A 19,016-nucleotide genomic window follows, 5' to 3' on the forward strand; every position below is an offset into this window, starting at 1 on the left:
TGAATTTCCTATGATCTCTAGATAGAGTTTCCTTGGCTGAGGCTCCCTGGCCCTACTGAGTGTTCAGCAAGCTCAGCCTGTGGCTGCTGCAGATGGGAAAGATGTTCATGTTCCCTCTCAGTAATCGATCATTTATGGGAATAGTCCGTGGAGGGGCTGTGTTCTGGCAGGTCCTGTCACATTCCCTAAGCCTCTCTGCTCCTTGCCCTCCCCAGTACTTGCTTCTCTTCTCTCAGACCACATTCCACTCACATTTACCTGTAAGAGGTGACAGCTTTCATGCTTTCTTGTGAGCATCAGCAGTTTTGACAGGAGATCTTCACAAATATCCTTCACAAAATTAAGGATAGAGCCTGGGGCTCTGCTAAAATAGGAATCCATATTCCTCTGAGTGAGGCCTGTGGCTCCCTCCTGTCCTTTCAAGGCTCCATTTGTCTCCCTTCAGGTCTGATACTGCCATTAACACAATTAAGATTGAACTAGTCTGCAGGAACCTTTAGTTTTCCTTTCTGAGATGCAATCAGGTGCATTAAGCTGCAAAGCTACTTTTTAAGCTGTTAAAGGACATAATGGGTTTCCCTTATATGTGCTTGGTCAGAAGTAGAACACATAGAATTTCCCTGGTTTTGAGATTTGTCCCTATGTGCAACCACTCTATTACCTTTTTAACGCTCTTAATTGCTTGGTTTATGTCATTATTTCAAACCCTCAGATTTCAACATTTTGTTCGGAGGAGGTACAAGCAATCTAGCTGGTTGTCATGAAATTTAGTTTAGACAAAAACATGTGCTGTGAGTAAGTCTGCTAAATGACCTTATGCCCTTCTCATTGTAATCCAGAATTGCCAGGCAAGTTGAGTAATTAGTTGTGCAAAATGAAATAACTTTAAATCCTCACATTGAGTAATGACCCAGAAAAATCACTTAAGCTATACAATGGGAACAACTCAAAGCATCTGGCTTTATTTTCACTCGTGTAGCTCTACCCCCTTTGATGAGGAACAGGCTCTCCTCCTCATCCCTTCATTCCCTGGCTCCTGGTTTTGCCCAGAACAATGTCCATGGCTCAGCTGTTCTGCCCTAAGAAATCCAAACCTGTGATAAAGCTACAGGGTAGCTCTAACAGCACCACATGGCAGCTGTTCTGCAAGGGTTGAATAATGTTTGATAAACCAGAAATTCATACCTGTTTAAAGAGCTGAGATGAGCCCAAGTGATGAAATCCTTCACCCAGATCAGCCAGGTGGCTGCAGAGGGAGGGGAGGGGAGGACCTGCATGTGCTGTGGATGCACCTACTGAGGAAATGTCCCTGCTGACCATCCAGGGGCCCCTCTGGCACCACCCGAGCTGGGGTCGAGGCACCTTCACAGCTACAACCCCTACACTCAGTCACACCAGGTTTCCACACCAGCTCAGCTCCCATGGCAGAGTTTTGATCTAAAAATAATTTAGTCATGGTGCAACATCAGAAGAAAAGCCCAAGCTGGTGCCTCCAAGGAGGGGGATTACAAACAGAGGAAACCCAGGTGTTTTATACCCTCACAGTGTAAGTGCACCAAAGTCTGAGGTTTTCTAGGTGAGCCCGTGGCTCCTGATGTGTCCGGTCACCTGGCTGCACCACAGGTCCCCACTGGCAGACTATGGATGAGCCAGGGACACAGGGGATGGAGTTTTCAGCCATCAGTTTTACAGCTGAGCTCCTGGAGCCAGGGAACTGAAATCAGACTTCTGAAACATCAGGTGACAAGGGAGATATTGCCCTTGAGGCAGAGTGAGTTAAGGTACAAAACCACAGCATTTGTTTATAAGGTGGGTAGGGAAGTGTCAGGAGAAGTTCCACGAGCCTGCCAGGATCAGATTTATCCTTGGCAACCTGACACATAAAAAGGGTCTCATAGCCACTGTGCTCCCAATCTAATCCCCACTGGCTGTAAAATCCAATCTGCAACTGAGGGCAGAAGATGAAGTGTTTTAATAAGAAAATGAGCCGTTTGCAATGCACTTTTAATTGGATCAATTTTTCCTTTATTACACAATCTTTAAAAACCAAACACATACGTATGACCAGACAAGCTCTTCCTCCAGATACAGAGCAGGAGCCAAACTATTTCAACATAATCCTTAATTACTCCATTTCACCTCGTTTGGCAGATGATCATGACACTGTGTGGGAGCACCACAGCAAACAGAGCTCTGTAAAATCATCTCACAGTCAAGTCTTGTCAGGGGATGTGCAGACCCTGGGTGAGGGACAGCAGGTTTTCTTTTTCCCTTTTCTTCCTGAAACCTCAGACTGGAAGAGCTGCAGGCAAGACAGAGCCGACTGCAGTGTCCTGGACCACCAGTGCCTCACAGGGTGGTGTTATTTTTCTTAATCCTCTGAGTGAGAAACAGATGACAGACGTTTTGTTTGAACTCTGTAACCAGGAATAGGCTGGAATAACCAACTACTCAGTTTACTGCACCAGCTTTTAATTTTTTCAAAATTTTTTTCAAGCACTCCAGGAAATGTTATTGCTAGTAGTTGTGCTGTTTATTGCAAAAAAAAAACAAAACAAAAAATCCACGGGAACAAAAATTACAGAGGTACATATTATCACAGATAATATTGCTTTAATTATTCAGGTCCATGGTAGCCTCCTGTGTGGAGCAGTTCTTGGAAGCAGGAGAAATATTTAAAAGAAACCAGAAGGAGAGGAACTGCCACTGCCATAAAATTGGAAGAATGCCTTCAGTTACAATGTCATGAACTGCAGCACAGCCCAGTAATCATCATCACCTCATCAAAACACATATTCAAGATGAGAAAGGCTCCTCAAATTGCTGTCACATGCCTTGGGCAACTCCCCCCTCCCACCCAAAAAAGAGAGGCAGGGAATGTGAATAGCAATGTAAAGTTGGTAGCTTTGGCAAGCACACGGAGCAGCTCAGGAGGGGAGCTGGGTCCCCTGGGCTGCCTCAGCACCATCAACCACCTCGTGTCTTAGCTCCCTTCTCCACAAGCTTTTTCCAGTACATTACAGCAGGAGAAACTGGAAGTTGCCCTGATGGAAGCTCCATCACACAGCTCTGTTTGTGTGCTCACTCCTTCAGCACTGGCTGAGCTCAACAAAGAGAGGGAAAAAAACCCCAAATCCCACCAAAACCTGCTTCCAGCATTTTTTCTGCAATCCCTTTAACTGCCAAACATCCAGCTAGAGCAGCAGCAGCAGCTCACCAACCTGTTCCTCTTTGCTGTTTTCAGCAGGGAAAAGTAAATGGGCTTAAAAAAAAAAAAATCACCTGTTGCAAACATGTTGTAGGACAAGTAGCAAACAATTTGCTGGAGCATGGCAGCCACTATAAAATCAGCATTTATATTATCTGTCCTGGCTCCAAATTTGCAACTATGTTGTTGATGGCAACAAATAAATGCACTGCAGTGTAACTATTATCTGTGGCAGATTAACATGCTACCACTGTGCCCTATTTAAATGCATCTTTCCTTCAATAAACTATTCTGGGAGAGCAGCACCACACTGAGGTACACATTTATCAGCCAGGAGAGCAGCACTGTGGGGGCCTTGGTTCACACAGCTGCAGTTTTGTGCTTCATTTGGCCCAAAGCCTTGATGAGCAGAAACGCTGGTGCCTGCTGGTGTCGTGGAAAAAAGAATTACAAAGAAAAAAAAAAAAAAAAAAAAAAATTACCAAAAAAAAAAAAAAAAAAAAGAGGAATGTAGTGTTTTGCTGTGCAAGGGAAAAAAAAGGCAGTGTACCAATGGATGTGCTTCCAGATCTTAAAAAATAGAAGTGAAATAGTCTCCCCTGCCCATCCCTATCTCAGAAGTGAGTAACTTGCACAGAGGAGATGCAGATGAGTGGAAACCTATTGCTAAAGGCAGTGGTCTGGAATGCAGAGTAGTGAAGTGCAGGTGAACATACAATACGTTGCATTTAATCTCATTTCCTACAATCTCCCATTCTTATTCCGCCAGCTCTTCCCCTCTTCCCCAGGAATTTTTAGATATCAGATAGACCTTCCAAAGACAGTTTCCAGGATACATTTAATAGTAAAACAACAGTAAATAGCAACCCTAGGCTTCCCATCTTTTTTTTTTTTTTTTTTTCTCCAGCCCCCTCCCTTTTTACCCCTTTCTATCTAGCAGAACTCTGATTAGTAATAAAACCCCTGTCTTCTTACAACTCAGGAATAAAAAGGGCAATTTTCTGGCTCAGCTCGGTCTCCCACGATTGCACAGTACTCACTTCACACAGAACAGACACAATTCACAAATGGCACGACGGGGCAATCTCCTGAACACCAGAAAAATGGGAGAGACAACCCTGCCTCGTCAGGGTGGAAGCACAGCTTCATCTCCGTGTGGCTGAAGTGGCCATTTCGTTTTATGCAGTGCTGCAAGCACAAATTGCTCTCTCCAGGAGTTGCCCAGACAACTGCTACCCAGTTCCTTGCAAGTACCACAGGATTGCCTCTGCTAGTTCTCTACGGGAAGGTGATTTAGAGCAGTCAGTCAGTGTTTATGGCACAAAGAAAGACACAATGGTTGAAGCTGGAAGTGTAGGAGTTGTGTGGCATAAGGAGGTGAAGAGGTTTATGGAGTTACTAGTCACAAGAACCAAGACTGCAAAGGATGGATCCTTTCCATCACGCTTGTTCTTATTTGTATGGATTTTATATAAAAAAGAAGAAGAAAAAGACCAACACCACCACCACAAAAGCGATTTTGTTTCTAAACACAGAACATGATGACCTCTATGCCAAATCCCCTTCAGTTATGGCACAATCTTCCTGAAGGCTTGACACTGGTTCCAGTCGGATTGCGAGGAGTCTGCAAGAATCTCCACTGCCAAGACAGGCTTTGCTTACAACCAAGCCTTTAAGGGGTGGAGTATCTTCTCAGGTGGTAGCTGTAGATCTTTATGCAATGATCCCAACAGTCCAGCACCAGCAGCTGCCCTTTGGGAGTAACAGCAATACCCACTGGGCAGGTGAGTCCCTCCCGAATTAAGATGTTGTAGCCGCCTCCTTTAGGAAAATGCAAGATTTCCTTACGACTGCTGTCAGCAACGATCAGGTCTCCCCTGGAATCAACACACATCCCAGCAATGCACCTGAAATCCTCATTCTCAGAGAAGAAATGGCTAATCTGGCGTCCCAGCTGCCCATCTGGGCCAACGGAGCCGATGGAGAAGCCTCCTTCCAAGTGGTGCTCGTACTGCCGGTTCTCCAGGTTGAGCCCCAGCCCCTGAGTGAAGTAAATGGTCCCTTCAGCGTCGCAGGTGACAAACTTGGGGCGCACAGCACTGCACAGGCAGCTGTACTTCACCACCCCCATGCCACGGTCCACGGTGAAGCACCAGAGCTTCCCCCCTTCCACGTCAGTGACGACGAACTGGCCCTGAGGGCAGCGCGGCGATGCCCCAGGGCTTGCTCAGCTGGCTGCGGTGACACGCCACGCAGTGGCCATCCATGGTGTACACCTTGACAGAGTTGTCGTAGCTGTCTGTCACACCGATCAGCCCGTGGCAGTTCATGGTGACAGAAAGAGGGGTCAAGTTGGGCAAGTCTGCTCCAAGGAAACTCAGCACAAAGCTGTCGATGCCACTGGGGCTCCGGCGGATCTCCTTCAGGAAGCCCTTGCGGGTAAAAACCTGGATTCGGAAGTTGCCCCGGTCTGCCACAAGCACCTCGCCTTGGCTGGTGACGTGCAAGCTGACGGGGAGGTTGAACATCCCTGGCAAGCTGCCCTTGGAGCCCATCTTCTTGATGAAGGAACACTGCTGGATGCTTGTGGCTGCTTCAGGCATCCTTGGCTTGGCTGGCGAGGAATGGGGGGTGCAGCTGGGCTCCTCTTGCACCAGGTCAGGCTCCCTAAATGGTACAAAGGAGGATGCTGCATTTTCCATGAGAGATTCCTCCACGTTAACGGTCCGGGGTTTCTTCACCACCTGCCCAATCTGCAGTGGTCCCACATGGCTCACCTTAAGGAGTTCCACCTCTTGGAGAGTCAGCTCCCTTGGGAGACTGTTTGTCAGTTCTGGTTCTTCCTCGTCTGCTGCCTCCTCCAGGAGAGCGATATCCCCCTGCTTTATTTTGGCAAGGAAATAGTCACAGCGAGACATTATCTGCACTTCTGCTAAGTTCAGCAGGTAAGCCTGCTCTTCCATCACCTGGTTATTTATCTTCTCCACTTCAGTCAAAGAGGTAGTGAAGAACTTGCGTGACCTGGCCAGTTCTTCCTGGATCTTGCGCTCCTCTTTGCTGTACTCCTGCAGAACCGCTTTGTATCTGGATTGCAGGTCTCTTGAAACATCCTCCAGAGCAGCTTTCCTTTTCTGAAGATCACCCATGAGCTCTCGAAGCCTGGCAAGCCTCGTCCCAAATTCCCTCCTACGCTCCTCAGCAGCCTCTTTGATAGCCATGACTCTGTGTCCTGGGGGCATGTGCGAAGCCTCCTTGCACGGCTCACACAAAACCAAGCTACAGCTCTTGCAAAAGTGTCTTGGCAGCCTCCTCCCGCAGACCTTGCACATGAGAAGTCCCACCACTTCCCCCAGGCCAGCCGTGTCGATGATCTTCAGCACGGTGAGGTTGTCAGTGAGCTGAGCCAAGCTGGTGATCCGCGTGATCTTGCTGCAGAAGGGGCACCGGATGCCATTGATGCTGTTTGCCAGGAGCTTCTCCAGGCACTGCTTGCAGATGGTGTGCCCACAGTGCAGCAGTTTGGGCCTCAGGTGCTCCTCGGTGAAGGACTCCATGCAGATGGGGCACTCCAGGACCTCTCGCAGCGCGTCTGAGTTGAGATAAGGGGCGGCAGCCATGGTGCTTCAAGGCAGCTTTATCCAGCACAGTGCCTTGTGCTCACATCTATTCCAAGGTGCTCTGATTCTGTCCAGGAAGAAAAAAGGGAAATGTGATTTATGTCACCACCAGCAGTTATGTATACATGCAATTTATTTCTGACTTATCGCCTAACCCTGCAGAAAAAGAAACCCAGTTAGCTTTTCCATGTTGGGAAGGATGGATTAGTCATAGCTAATCTCAGGGCGGGCAAATTTCAAAACTAACTTGCGGTTCCCCAGAGCAATGAATTATTCACTTGCAAAATTTGTAAAGGAGCACTGAAAGAAGTGTAATGGCACCAATATGGAAGCCCAGTAGATATTGATAACTGAATCATCTCCTCATGGTGCCCATCTCCTGCTGCCAAGCCTCTGAGTTTACACAATTTACTGAAACCCAGGGAGATTAAACCAGGCATTCAAAATGTTGCACATCAAAGAAGGAACCAGATGGTGCGATGCTTTAGGACATTAATAGATCACCTCTGGAGACCTGCATTCAGATGTGACATCAGATACCAACAAAATAAATGTGCTTGCTTCACTCTGCTTTGCTAGAGAGCCAAAACACATTTTCAAGGTTTCATATATTTGCCAGTAAGTGAAAGTAGCAGGAATGCTCTGTCAGCTTCCACTAGTTCTGGGGGTGACTGTGCATGCTGAAAACACACAGAGAAGGTTTGATGCCAGTGCATCTCAGTAACCTCTGCCGTGCTGCACCATGCTTCATGCCAATTAAACACAGCTCAGGCAGGTATTAGCAATAATGGACTTAACACAAACTCCAAACATCTGAACTCCAAACATACTCCCAGTGTTCACTATTAGCTCCTGAACTCAGCTTAACTGCATTTAATTTCTCCCTGTTTCACAATCTCGCAACGTTGACCTCGTTCTTGTCCCCTGGTTCAGTTTTACACCACTCTGGTTGCTGTTCAGCTTCAATCCAGGTTTCTCCACCCTCACATCCCTCCCAGCAGGGAGCAGATCCCAGCAGCTCTCCTGCCAAAGCAGCCATCCATTCAAAAGGAACAGAACAGGGCTCACATCATTAAGTTATTATTCACTAGACTGGGTTTCAAATCCTTTGTTATTGTACTGCTTAGCCACTAAAAAATAGGGAAGAAAACCTTTCTTCTAGGGAAGAGGAGGAGAAGGAAGTAGTTAAGTCTTTGAAATGAAGAGACAGTTGCAGAGAGATGTGAACACACAGCTCTCTCTGAGAAATGGCTGCATGCACACAGCATTCTCACTTCCCTGCTGGGTCTGCGCCTTTCTCTTTGGGAAAGATTCTGTGTATTTCAGTTTGCTGTGTGCTCCTCTGCCGAAAAACAACCGCAAGGAAGAAAAGATCTTTATGCTCATACAGAAAAGAAAGAAAGCCCCCTAATTTTAATTTGTCAGCTGCAATTCAGAGTCCTTTAAAGCCTGTATTTCAGGAAGGGATTCAGTGGTGTGGCAGAATCTCCAGGCACCATGCTGGGGTCAGGCTCGACAGTGGCAAGTTGAGTAGCAGGGCCCTGGCCCTGGGGAAGCAGAAACCTGGGCACTGCCATGGAGAACAGAAACCTTCCTCTGAGGGAGGAAAAAATCTGTGATTTAAAATGGTTTTAAAAAATGAAACACAGGATAGCAGGTTCATTATTCTTACTTTCCTTGGAAACACGTCAAAACTTGCTTAGGGAAGGATGAGGGAGCAGCACAGGCACCAAGTACTGAGAGTTATACTAAAAGCTACCTTTAAAACAAGTGTTTTCATTAAAGAACAACGGTAGATGGGATTTTAAGTCAGGCTGGGCTTTAAGAGAGCTGATTTGTATGACATTCTTTTCATCTATAACCCCCTTTATCGCAATGTCAGCGTGCCCTCAGTAATGGGACGTTATTTTTTCCTTTTATCTCCCTCTCCCACTCGGCTGTGCCTCTATGGAAGTTTCCTTAACAGCGAGTTGTTCTTGCGTGTCGCTCCCTCCCGGGGCAGTTCCTCTGACGCAGAGCAGGGTATTAGAGAAAGCCTCAGCTGAGGATCAAGCCCATAAAACCGTGAATTATGCGAGTCTGGTTTCCTTACATTCGAAAGAAATTTCCTGCCGTGGTTTCTCTTGTCACCCGGTAGTTTTTAGTGAGTGTCTGCGGTGAGAACACCGGCTTCACTTGTAATTCAGAGCTCGTGTCATTAACGAGGGAAAATAATGGGGTAATGCTGCAAAATAAGCACCGCTGACAGGAGCTGTCACAACAGCAAAAACCATCAGGACAACCCCTGGGTTTGGAGGGGTTTCACTGAAAAATCCAAGGGTTTGGGTTGGAAGGACCTTAACGGTGACCCGACTGCAGCCCTGCCGCGGGCAGGGGGAACACGTTCCAGCCGCCAGGCTGCTCCAGCCCCGTCCAGCCCGGGCCTGGGCACGGCAGGGGTGGGGCGGCCGTGGAGCGGCCCGTGCTGCTGTCTGTCCCCGCGTGTCCGCGCACAGCACACGCCCAGCTCCGCCCGGCCGCAGCCGTGGGGTCAATGGCAGCGGGGCGGGCGGGGCCCGCTTCGAGCCCCCTCCGCCTCGGCCGCCGCGCTGGTGCCCGGGGGGGGACGGAGCGAGGCGGCCCCCTCGCTCCCACCGCTCAGGGCGGCGGGGAGCGCCCACCCCGCGGGGCGCGGCCCGGTGGCCCCCTTCCATTCCATTCCATTCCCTCCATCCCATCCCATCCCTTCCATCCCCTCCATCCCGCCCGTCCCCTCACGCCGCCCGCCCCGGGCTCCCGCCGTGCCCGCCCCGCCCTGCAGGGGGCGCCGCCGCCGCCGCGGCCCCGCGCGCGCTCCTCACCTGCCGCCGCTCCGGGCCGCGCCGCCTCCCGGCGTGCGCCGCGCGCCGCGCGTCACGTGAGCGCGCCCGCGGGGCCTGCCGGGAGATGTAGTCCGGGCGCGCCGCGGCTGGAGGCAGCGGGGGGGACAGCGGGGGGACCGCGACACCGGCACGGGGGGGCTGCGGCGGAGGGGAGGGACCTCGGTCTGCGGCTCGTAGTGAAAGGAAAGGTTAAAAGTAACAAAGGGGAAGCAGGAATGTCTTTTCGGATTTGGGTTTTTTTTTGGGTTTTTTTGGGTTTTTTTGGTTTTTTTTTTTTTTTTTTTTTTTTTTTTTCTTTTTTTTCTTTTTTTTTCTTTTTTTCTAATCCAGTTGTTATGTGTCATTTCGGCACGCGCGGGTCGCTCACTGCCCTTTCCCTGATCAGGCAGTGCTGCTGCAGGATCAGCCCCTTCCCCTTCTCTTTCACCTTCCCTTTCCCCTTCCCTTTCCCCTTTCCCTTCCCGTCTCCTTTCTCTACTCTTCTCCTTTCCCTTCCTTTTTCATTTCCCTTGCCTTGCATTCCCTTCCCATTTCCCTTCCCTTTTCCTTTTCCATTCCCTTCCCCTTTCCCCCTCCCCTTTTCCCCTTTTCTCTCCCTTTCCCTTCCCCCAGCAGGTTCCTGAGTGTTTGATGGGTTTTACATCACCTCCTGAAAATGTGTGCTTCTCGTTTCATGCGGTGCCTTGGAGCAGCCTGTAGACTCCGGGACAAAAAGGACTATTTTTGGGTACAGCTGCAGTGTGAGAGGCTGGCAGGGGTAGCCAGAGGCAGGGATTTGGCCACTGGCCTATGGCTGGGCTCTGCCCCGTGATTCCTGAAGCCAGTATCACCATCAGGAGCACCAGCCCCACTCTAACCCCATTTTTGCTTGGATGTCATGGATCTGCTTTAGGGATGGCAGGGAGACCCTTGTGCTGTGACCCTGTGGGGCTGCACAGCAGACTGAGGGGTGCCAGGGCTTGGGGCTTCCTCTGCCAGCGGGGGGGAGCCAGGGCAACTGTGTCCTTCACAGGTGCCACAGGCAGCATCTCGGGCCAGCCCAGGGCTGGAGGCTCAGGCTCGCAGGAATTCTCTGCCTGGGGAACAGGCGAGTCCTCAGTTTAACCATTTCCCAAATTCCCTCCGTGTGGCCTCTCTGCCTGCAGCGCTTTTCCGCTGCTCACCTGCTGCAGCCGCCCCGGCCTGCGCCGAAGCAAGCGCATGCAAAATGCAGCGAGTCTGGCCACCTTCTGCTCTTGGTGGTTTTTCCACTTTGTTTAGAAAAGAACAGTTCGTTTGGAAGGGATCTACGCCCCTGGAGCAGCAGGGATCAGCAGGGTGGGCAGTGGATGCACTCAGAGGCAGCAGGAGCAGATGCAAAGGGACAAAAACAAGTGAGATTTACTGAGTGCCCTGTTTCAAGCCCCAGTGGCTCCCTGGGGGTGTTGCTGTGCCCAGGGAGGGGACACAGGGTTCACTCCCAGGTCCTGGCCTCACCAGGGGAATGTTTTTTTCAGTCCCTGATATACGGGGAAGAAGAATAGATGTAAACATTGAAACCAGGGTGGTCTGGCAGATCTTGTGAGGCCACCCACACCTGAAAATGAACAGTGTGAGGAAAAAACAATGGCAGAAATAGGAAAAAATCTTTCAATGCATCCTGGGGAGAAAACAAAGGACTCTCTGGATTTAATTAGAGGTGACAATGACCAGCTGAGGATGTTATCCATCATGTGTGATTATGGGGACCCTACATGACAAGGAAGGATGGGAAGGTTGTCCAGCCCGGGACCCTGCTCACCCTTCCTTTGCCAAAGCTGTGTTACAGGAGATACTCTCGAAATCCCCTTTTATAGAGGGTTATCAGAGGTCTCTCTAAGGGCTCTTTTTTTCTTAATACCTCAGGCTTGCAAGTGTGCAAATGTCTCATCTGAAGCTGAGGTGAGATCCTGCAGGCAGAAGAGATGATCTTCCCCCAAATTCTCTTTGCTGGAGGTGTCTCAGGTTTTAGCTTTTTTATTTTTCAGATTCTGTGCTGCTTTAGTGTGTAGTTCTAAGCTTCACATGAGGGGATGGTGAGCTCTGTGCACAGAGCAGGGAGACAAAACAATTCCTGCTCCAGCTGGGCACCAAGGACAAATGATCCAAATCTCAGGCCCAGGAGCACAAACAGCGTGGGCTGGAGAGAGAAAAGCAAGCAGGATGGGAGTGCCTGGGCTAAAGCTGGAATGGGACAATGAACTGCAAGGTGCAAATGGAGCAGAGCTGATCCCAGTGAGAGCCCCCGGGAGCGCTCGTGCATTTTGGGACCATTTTGGTTCCTCTTGGGTGCAGCCCTGGCTGGGCTCTGGTGCTGCCCAAGGTGGATCCATGGAGGCCTTTGAATAAATCCCTGCTTTATTCTTTAGCTCTGTCCAGCCTCTGTTCTAGGGCAGCCTTCCCAAGGGGATACCTTTGGGATCATCCCCAGGGCAGTGAGGCTGTGGCAGCCCGGGGGTCACACATGCCACCAGTCACAAGCACGGTGGTGCAGCTCGCTGTTCACACCTTGGTGTTGGACGTCAGGATTGTGTTTAATTGAGTTTGGTTAATCAGCTGGGAGCAGCAGGCACAGAGTCATCAGGGAGAAGGGGTGTGAAGAGGGGCAGAGGCAACGTGGACATAAAAGTACTCTTCACCAGGAACTGTGGTGGCAGGACCAGGAGTTATGGGTACACATTGAAACAGGGAAATGTAGATTAGATATTGAGAAGTTTATTGCTATGGGGATGGTGAGGCACTGTCACAGGTTGCCCAGGGAGGTTGTGCTGCTCCATCCCTGGACATGCTCAAAGCAAGGTTGGATGGGGCTTGGAGCAACCTGGTCTAATGGGAGACATCCCTCCCCATGGCACGGGGTTGGAACGGGATGGTCTTTAAAGTCCACTCCAGCCCCTTCACATTCTATAAACAGGAGATTAAAAGGGGTCACAGAGCCTCACACTCGGGAGTTTATCAAGCACTGACACCCAGGGGATGTTACACATTGGCTGTGCCACACTCCCCTCCCTGAGGCTGGGATGAGGATGGAAGGATGAGACCCCGCGGGTGGCGCAGAGGGGCTGCGGGGTGAGGGCGGTGGGATGTGCGGGATGGTGTGCCCACGCCGGGATGGTGTGCTGCATCCTGGAATGGTGTGCACACCGGGATGGTGTTCCACACGCCGGGATGGTGTGCACGCTGGGATGGTGTTCCACACGCTGGGATGGTGTGCACGCTGGGATGGTGTTCCACACGCCGGGATGGTGTGCACGCCGGGATGGTGTTCCACACGCTGGGATGGTGTGCACGCTGGGATGGTGTTCCACACGCCGGGATGGTGTGCACGCCGGGATGGTGTTCCACACGCCGGGATGGTGTGCACGCTGGGATGGTGTGCATACCGGGATGGTGTTCCACACGCCGGGATGGTGTGCACGCTGGGATGGTGTGCATACCGGGATGGTGTTCCACACGCCGGGATGGTGTGCACGCTGGGATGGTGTGCATACCGGGATGGTGTTCCACACGCTGGGATGGTGTTCCGCACGCCGGGATGGTGTGCACGCTGGGATGGCGTGCATACCGGGATGGTGTTCCGCACTCCGGGATGGTGTTCCACACGCCGGGATGGTGTTCCGCACGCCGGGATGGTGTTCCGCACTCCGGGATCCCAGCGCCGTCCCGCCGCGGTGCCACGAGAGGGCAGCAGGGCCCCACGGACCGACACGGGCACCGCTGCCCCGCCGGGCCGGGACCCGCCGCGGGGAGGGTCCGGCGGGCGGCCCCGCGCCACCCCGCAGTGCCCATCCTGAGCTCCGCGCTCGCATCCCGCAACCCCCCGGGCACGCTGAGCACGTGGGAATGGCATTCCCGCCCGGGACTCGTGCCGCGTGTCCCTGGAGTCGCCTAGCGGTTCCTCGGGAGTAATCCCTTGCCCAGCCCACGCTGAGCTCCGGGACTGGGGTGTTGGTGGTTGTTTGGTGATTTGGCTGGGGTGGTGTTTCCCCCTCAGCCAAGACTGGAATCATTGAATGGTTTGGGCTGGGAGGAACCTCAAAGCCCATCTCATTCCACCCCCTGCCATGGGCAGGGACACCTTCCACTATCCGAGATTGCTCCAAGCCTTGTCCAACCTAGCTTTGGGCATTTCCAGGGATCCAGGGGCTGCCAGAGCTTCTCTGGGCACCCTGTGCCAGGGCCTGCCCACCGTCACAGGAAAGAATTTCTTCCTGATAGTCCATCTAACCCTGGTTTCTGCCAGCCATTCCCTTTTGTCCTGTCCTATCCTTCCTGCACACATGGGTGGATGTGCCAGACTCACTCTCCTGGACACTGTGCCCACACCTTCCTCGCAGCCCCAGCAGTGCTCACCCATCACTAACAGTGGGCAGCATTAAATCTGTCCAAGCTCTTCACGGACCTGGTGGCCACTGCACTGACAGTATCTCAGTGCAGGAGTAATTCCCAGGCAAACACATCTATTGATTTCCTTTCTAACTCCCTTTGGATGGATTTGTCAGCAAAAAAGGTATTATTCCACCAGGTGATAAACAGGCAGCCTGTGTCAGTGGATGTGTCCTGGCCACAAGTCCCCACTGTCCTGCTGGTGGTGGCACTAGGAATGTCCAGTGAAGGGTGCTGTATGGGGAAGGTGGACCAGAATTCCGTCTTCCTTGCATAAAATGTAAATCCCAGGTCCTAAATCAAGCCCAGCTCAGCAGCCTGTTGGTGTTGGTGGGGTTAACCTGCTGAGCCTGTAGGAATTCCTACCTGGGTCTGTTCCCACTCTTCCCTCTACAACTCCATCTGGAGAGCCGTCTCCTGTCCTTGTTCCAAGCATTTCTGCTCTTCAGGAGATATCACATCCTACCCCTGATATGGCTGCATTCTTGTGGCAAGTGGAATGATTCCCAGTTTTGGGATGACTTGGGGATATTTGGAAGAGGTGTTGTATGAAATGCTGAGCCACTAGAAAAACCATCTTCTCCTGGGAGCTCTCAAGACAGGACAGCACTCCAATACAAATTAGGCATTATGCTGTTGTTTTTGTGGCAGTAGTGGTGTTTCCCTGCTCCCTCATGTCCAGGCACCAGGAGGTGCTGCTGGTAATGCTGGAAGCATTTTCCCACATCATCAACTGCTGCATCCCGAGCAGGGACCCCTTTGTGCAGGCACACACCTCGTGCTGTGGGATTGTAAAATCCTGGTGGAGCCCAGAAACAGAGCCAGACACCCCAGCAGGAAAACGGTGCCTCTGCACACCCTGTTCTGCTCATTCTCCCTTTCTTACACAAAGCCTGATGCCTGGCACGAGGCTGTTATTTTATTAGTTTTGTGGTGGTGGTAGGGTTTTTTTTTTTTTTTTTTTTTTTTTTTTTTTTTTTTTTTTTTTTTTTTTTTGTGTGTGTGTGTGTGTTTGGGGTTTTATTTTTTCTTGTTTTTTAAATCCATATTTCAGACAAACAAACCAATAACTCCCACAAGTTCCTGTGATGTTTCCAATTGCAGCCAAGGCTCTCTGCTCCCAAACAGATGTTGCCAGGGTTCAGCTGAGTTGCCAGCAGTGCTGGTGACAGCATGTTCAGATTCAGGGGCTGATAAGGGATCCCCATATCCTCGCTGCTGCAGCTGAGTCTCCTCCTCTTCCCAGAAAGGACCTTGGGAGCGTCCTGGCAGCAGTCACCTGCAAAGCCCTTCCCCAGGAGTGAAGCAGAGGCTTTGCAGGAGTGTCCTGGGAGGTTATCCTGTTCTATGTAGGTAATAAAAGCCAGGCTGAGCCTACAAGAACTTGTAGGGCTTCTCCAATTCACTGCCAAGCCCTCTCCTTGCATGCAGGGAGCTGAAGAGATAACCAAAACTCATGTCATATGTAGGGCAGGGGGAAATTGAGGGACCCCAATCCCATCTTCCCAGGCTACAGTTGCAATGGCAGGTGCAGGTATATGTTTTGGAGGGAAAATACCTCTCAGATTAAAAAACCTCCTCTGTGAGATGCCCTGAGTGGTGGGTGGGGGATATGGGTGGCATGAGAGGAAAGTACTGTGTCCAGCATGGAAACCTCCAGCTTTCTAGGGATGAGGCACCTGAGCAAGCAGATGAGGAGCATCTCCTCCTCACTGCCTCTCTCTGGCTCTGGAGGAGCTGGCTCACAAGCAGGGTGTGCTGCTGGTGCCCCCAGACAGGCTCCAATAGCAGAAGTGGGGACATTATTTTGTTAGGGCTGTACGTAAGCACCCCAAACACATCCCACAAAAGCTACCAGGAATTGCCATCCTGTGCTGATGCCATCTAAGTGTTTGTCTGGATAAGAGCTGGCAATTTGACAGTGAAGGCAGTTTCCCTCTGCTAACCCACATCCTATTTCATTTTCCTCCTTTGGAGCTGTACCCAGAGCCCACATACAAGGAAACACCATGGATCTTTGTCAGTCTGCAAAGGAATCCTTCTCCCCAGTGCAGCTGGGATCTGTTCTAAAGAGGATTAACTGCAGACAGCCAATTCCACCTCAGCCATGAAGCCTGCTCTGCTCACAGGTCTGCCATGAATCACCCAGCTTTGTGGTTAATCTGTCACTGAGCCCATGGCTGCTGGGGAAGGGCAGCTGTTCTGCTCACAGTTTTCTACCTTACCTCATTTTCAGAACTCTGAGCGTTCCCCTGTGCAGCTCCACCTGAGCGCTGCTGCTCCTGAAATGGCTTTGCTCCCCCTGGTTGGATTATAGTGATCTGTAATTCTTAGCTATAAGGCAAAAAATTCAGAAGGAAGGTTTGATATCCTGTTGCCAGTCATGAGATAACTGATTGCACTGTCTTTTCAGCCCTGTGTTCATGTCCTCCCTTAAAGCATGGCTCCAAAACTTCCTTCTCCATGAAGGATCTCTAAAGCTGCTTCAGCTCTGGTGAAGAAGCTTTGCAGCCCAGAAGTGTAATTATCTTCTTTCTCTTCTACATGTACTTTAGTAGTGATGTTAGAAGATGCTACTCTTACTGACAAGTAAGAAGAGGCTCATGGTATCCCCCTATAAATTCCTTCTCTCTCTGCTACCCTGTTTTTCAAGGCTTCATGGCTTTCCCTTATGAGACTTGAAGTTGCCTGGAGCTGATCTTCTAGAAAATAACCTCTCCAAGAAGCAGCTCCAACTCCTGTTTCCCATGTCTGTGTACACCAGTGTCTCCCTAGATGTTGAAACATCTCCCTACAACCTTGTTTTAATTAATCTTAGCAACAGCTCCCCTTCTATTCCACTAAAACATGGGTTGGTTGGAATTTGCTCGTTCTCCCTGTGACAGTTTTGATCCTGTGCACAGAAGCGTTCCCAGACAGCCAGACTGGGAAGGGAAGGGCTGTCCCTACCCTCGAGGGCTCTGGGAGTCATGAATGAATGCTGTTTGCTTGTATTTCCAAATGGCTTGTGCCTTGCCAGATCAGCTGCATGTCACTGCAAGCTGAGCGTGTTGAGACAGCCCGTGCTCCTCTTCCGCTCCTCTCAGGACTGGGAATTTGTTGCTAAAGGCCTTAAGATGAAGAAAGCCTTTTCTTCTGTAGGTCTGTCACCAGGTTATAAAAGTTGGGCCTTCTTGGGTCAACCCAGCTATAGACAAAGAATTTACATGGAAGTGTGCAGGGCGGACATTGGAGTTGTGTCTCCTTTGCTCAAGTGTGATACTGCCCTTGGCCTTAGCAAGTGTTTGGATGAGCACAGAACAGAGTGAAGGTTCTCCAGGTTTACTGCCTTGTGCTTAAGACCACCAGGAGGTTTCCCAGTGGGTTTCATAGGCCTGAATGTTTCCTGAAAGCAATGTTGGCAGTTTGTTTTTGGTAATGCCTCCATCTATTCTCCATGCAGTGATCTTGTTCTCATACCTGCTCTTCCCACTGCCAAGGGGCTCCATCCCTCCATGTAGTCTTTTTGCAGCCTCTTTGGATCCATTTCAGTGCCCTGGATAATGTGTCACCCACAAGAGTGACCTGAGGACCACAAGGACTAGAGGGGGCTGGTGGTAGGGTGGGGATAAAGGGCATTCAGCTCCCTGGCCTGGTCCCTTTGGGGATGTTTCTCTTTGGCAGGGAAGATACACTGAGGTGATTTTGTCTCATTTTGGAGCACAGAAAGTGGATATCCAAGTTAGAAAAAAGAAGAACATGAGTTAGAAAAGAGAAGACCAATCAGTTCTGTCAGTTTAGATGTGCTTGTCTGGAAAAGCTCACACTTCCAAGGAGCGACCTGCAAGTCCCGTTTTTCTCCTTCTCTCCTTGACCTGTCTTTTTTTCCTGCTCCCACCTGGCCTACACCTTCAGCAGCTGCATTTATCCTGGCTGCAGCACAGTTTGGCTTTGGGAAGAGGCCTGTGCTGAGATTTGTTTAATACTGTTTGGTTTCTCCCTCTCCCTAACCCAGAAACAACTGAGCTTGGGAACAAGAAGGAGCTGAAATCCATGCCCTTCATCACGTACCTGTCAGGCCTGCTGACAGCACAGATGCTGTCAGATGATCACCTCATCTCGGGCGTGGAGATTCACTGCGAGGAGAAAGGGCGCTGCCCGTCCACCTGCCACCTGTGCCGACGCCCCGGCAAGGAGCAGCTCAGCCCCACCCCGGTTCTGCTGGAGATCAACAGGGTGGTGCCTCTGTACGCTCTGATCCAGGACAACGACACCAGGGAGGTGAGTGAGCCTGTGACGGGCCAGCCCCACCTCTGTGACCTCACTCGGTCCCCTGTGAGATCCCCTCCGCAGGTTCCCTGGAGCGAGGGGGTGTTTTCATGTGTGGGATGGTGTCAGTGATGGAGCTGGCAAGTCCTGCTGCCCGCAGCCCTCTGAGACCCGCGTCTCCCTGCCTTCAACAGGTTCAAGGCAATACCCTAAGCAGCCAAGGCCACAGTTATTCCCAATGTCCATGCTGGTGTGCAGGATGTGTCCTGTGGAGAGGTCTCAGGAGCCAAGCACCAGCTCAATGCTCCAAGGTCTAGGACATACCTGTTTGAGAGTGGCCAAAGTCCTCCAGGGCTCCAGTGTGGTTTTGCAAAGGTGCAGAGGGAGGGAAGAACCATCCCCATGGGACAGTCTCACATCCACAGGAGGTCCCTGGTACTCCAGGAGAGACCAACCAGGCTGGATGTCACTGGTCCCTGGGGCTGGGCTCCTGCAGGAGCTTCATTGTTAATCCTGTGGAGATTGAGTTCCCACTTTTTCTGTTCATTGCCACTCCCACCCACCTCTGCAGCCCTCTGACCCCAATCTAAAGCCCAGAAATGACAGACCTGCTTAAAGTCACTTATTGGCACTGAGCCTGTACTTGATTGGGATGTCTCAAGTGAGCCAGCATGCAGC

General features: G+C 51.0%; 2 protein-coding genes and 1 long non-coding RNA gene across 3 annotated transcripts in view; 1 reads left to right on the top strand and 2 right to left on the bottom strand.

The window, feature by feature from the left end:
• Positions 1-19,016, top strand: part of ASTN2 (astrotactin 2) — a 320,575-nt gene that overhangs the window by 209,370 nt on the left and 92,189 nt on the right. The window contains exon 17 of the mRNA XM_053961860.1: positions 18,085-18,350. Within this exon, the coding sequence (XP_053817835.1) occupies positions 18,085-18,350 (266 nt within the window). The remainder of the gene's footprint in view (positions 1-18,084; positions 18,351-19,016) is intronic.
• On the bottom strand, positions 1,998-9,348 carry TRIM32 (tripartite motif containing 32). Its single transcript, XM_053961861.1, is given in 3 exon segments — positions 1,998-5,402; positions 5,404-6,892; positions 8,918-9,348. Coding segments are annotated over 2 exon segments (1,944 nt in total). The 5' UTR covers positions 6,826-6,892; positions 8,918-9,348; the 3' UTR covers positions 1,998-4,880.
• LOC128798411 (uncharacterized) lies at positions 15,107-18,230 on the bottom strand. Its single transcript, XR_008434417.1, has 3 exons — positions 18,141-18,230; positions 16,316-16,424; positions 15,107-15,525 (listed from the first exon to the last, which is right to left on the bottom strand). It is a non-coding gene; the product is annotated as an uncharacterized LOC128798411 (long non-coding RNA).

Source organism: Vidua chalybeata, chromosome 21 (genome assembly GCF_026979565.1).
Source record: "Vidua chalybeata isolate OUT-0048 chromosome 21, bVidCha1 merged haplotype, whole genome shotgun sequence".
NCBI lineage: Eukaryota > Metazoa > Chordata > Aves > Passeriformes > Viduidae > Vidua > Vidua chalybeata.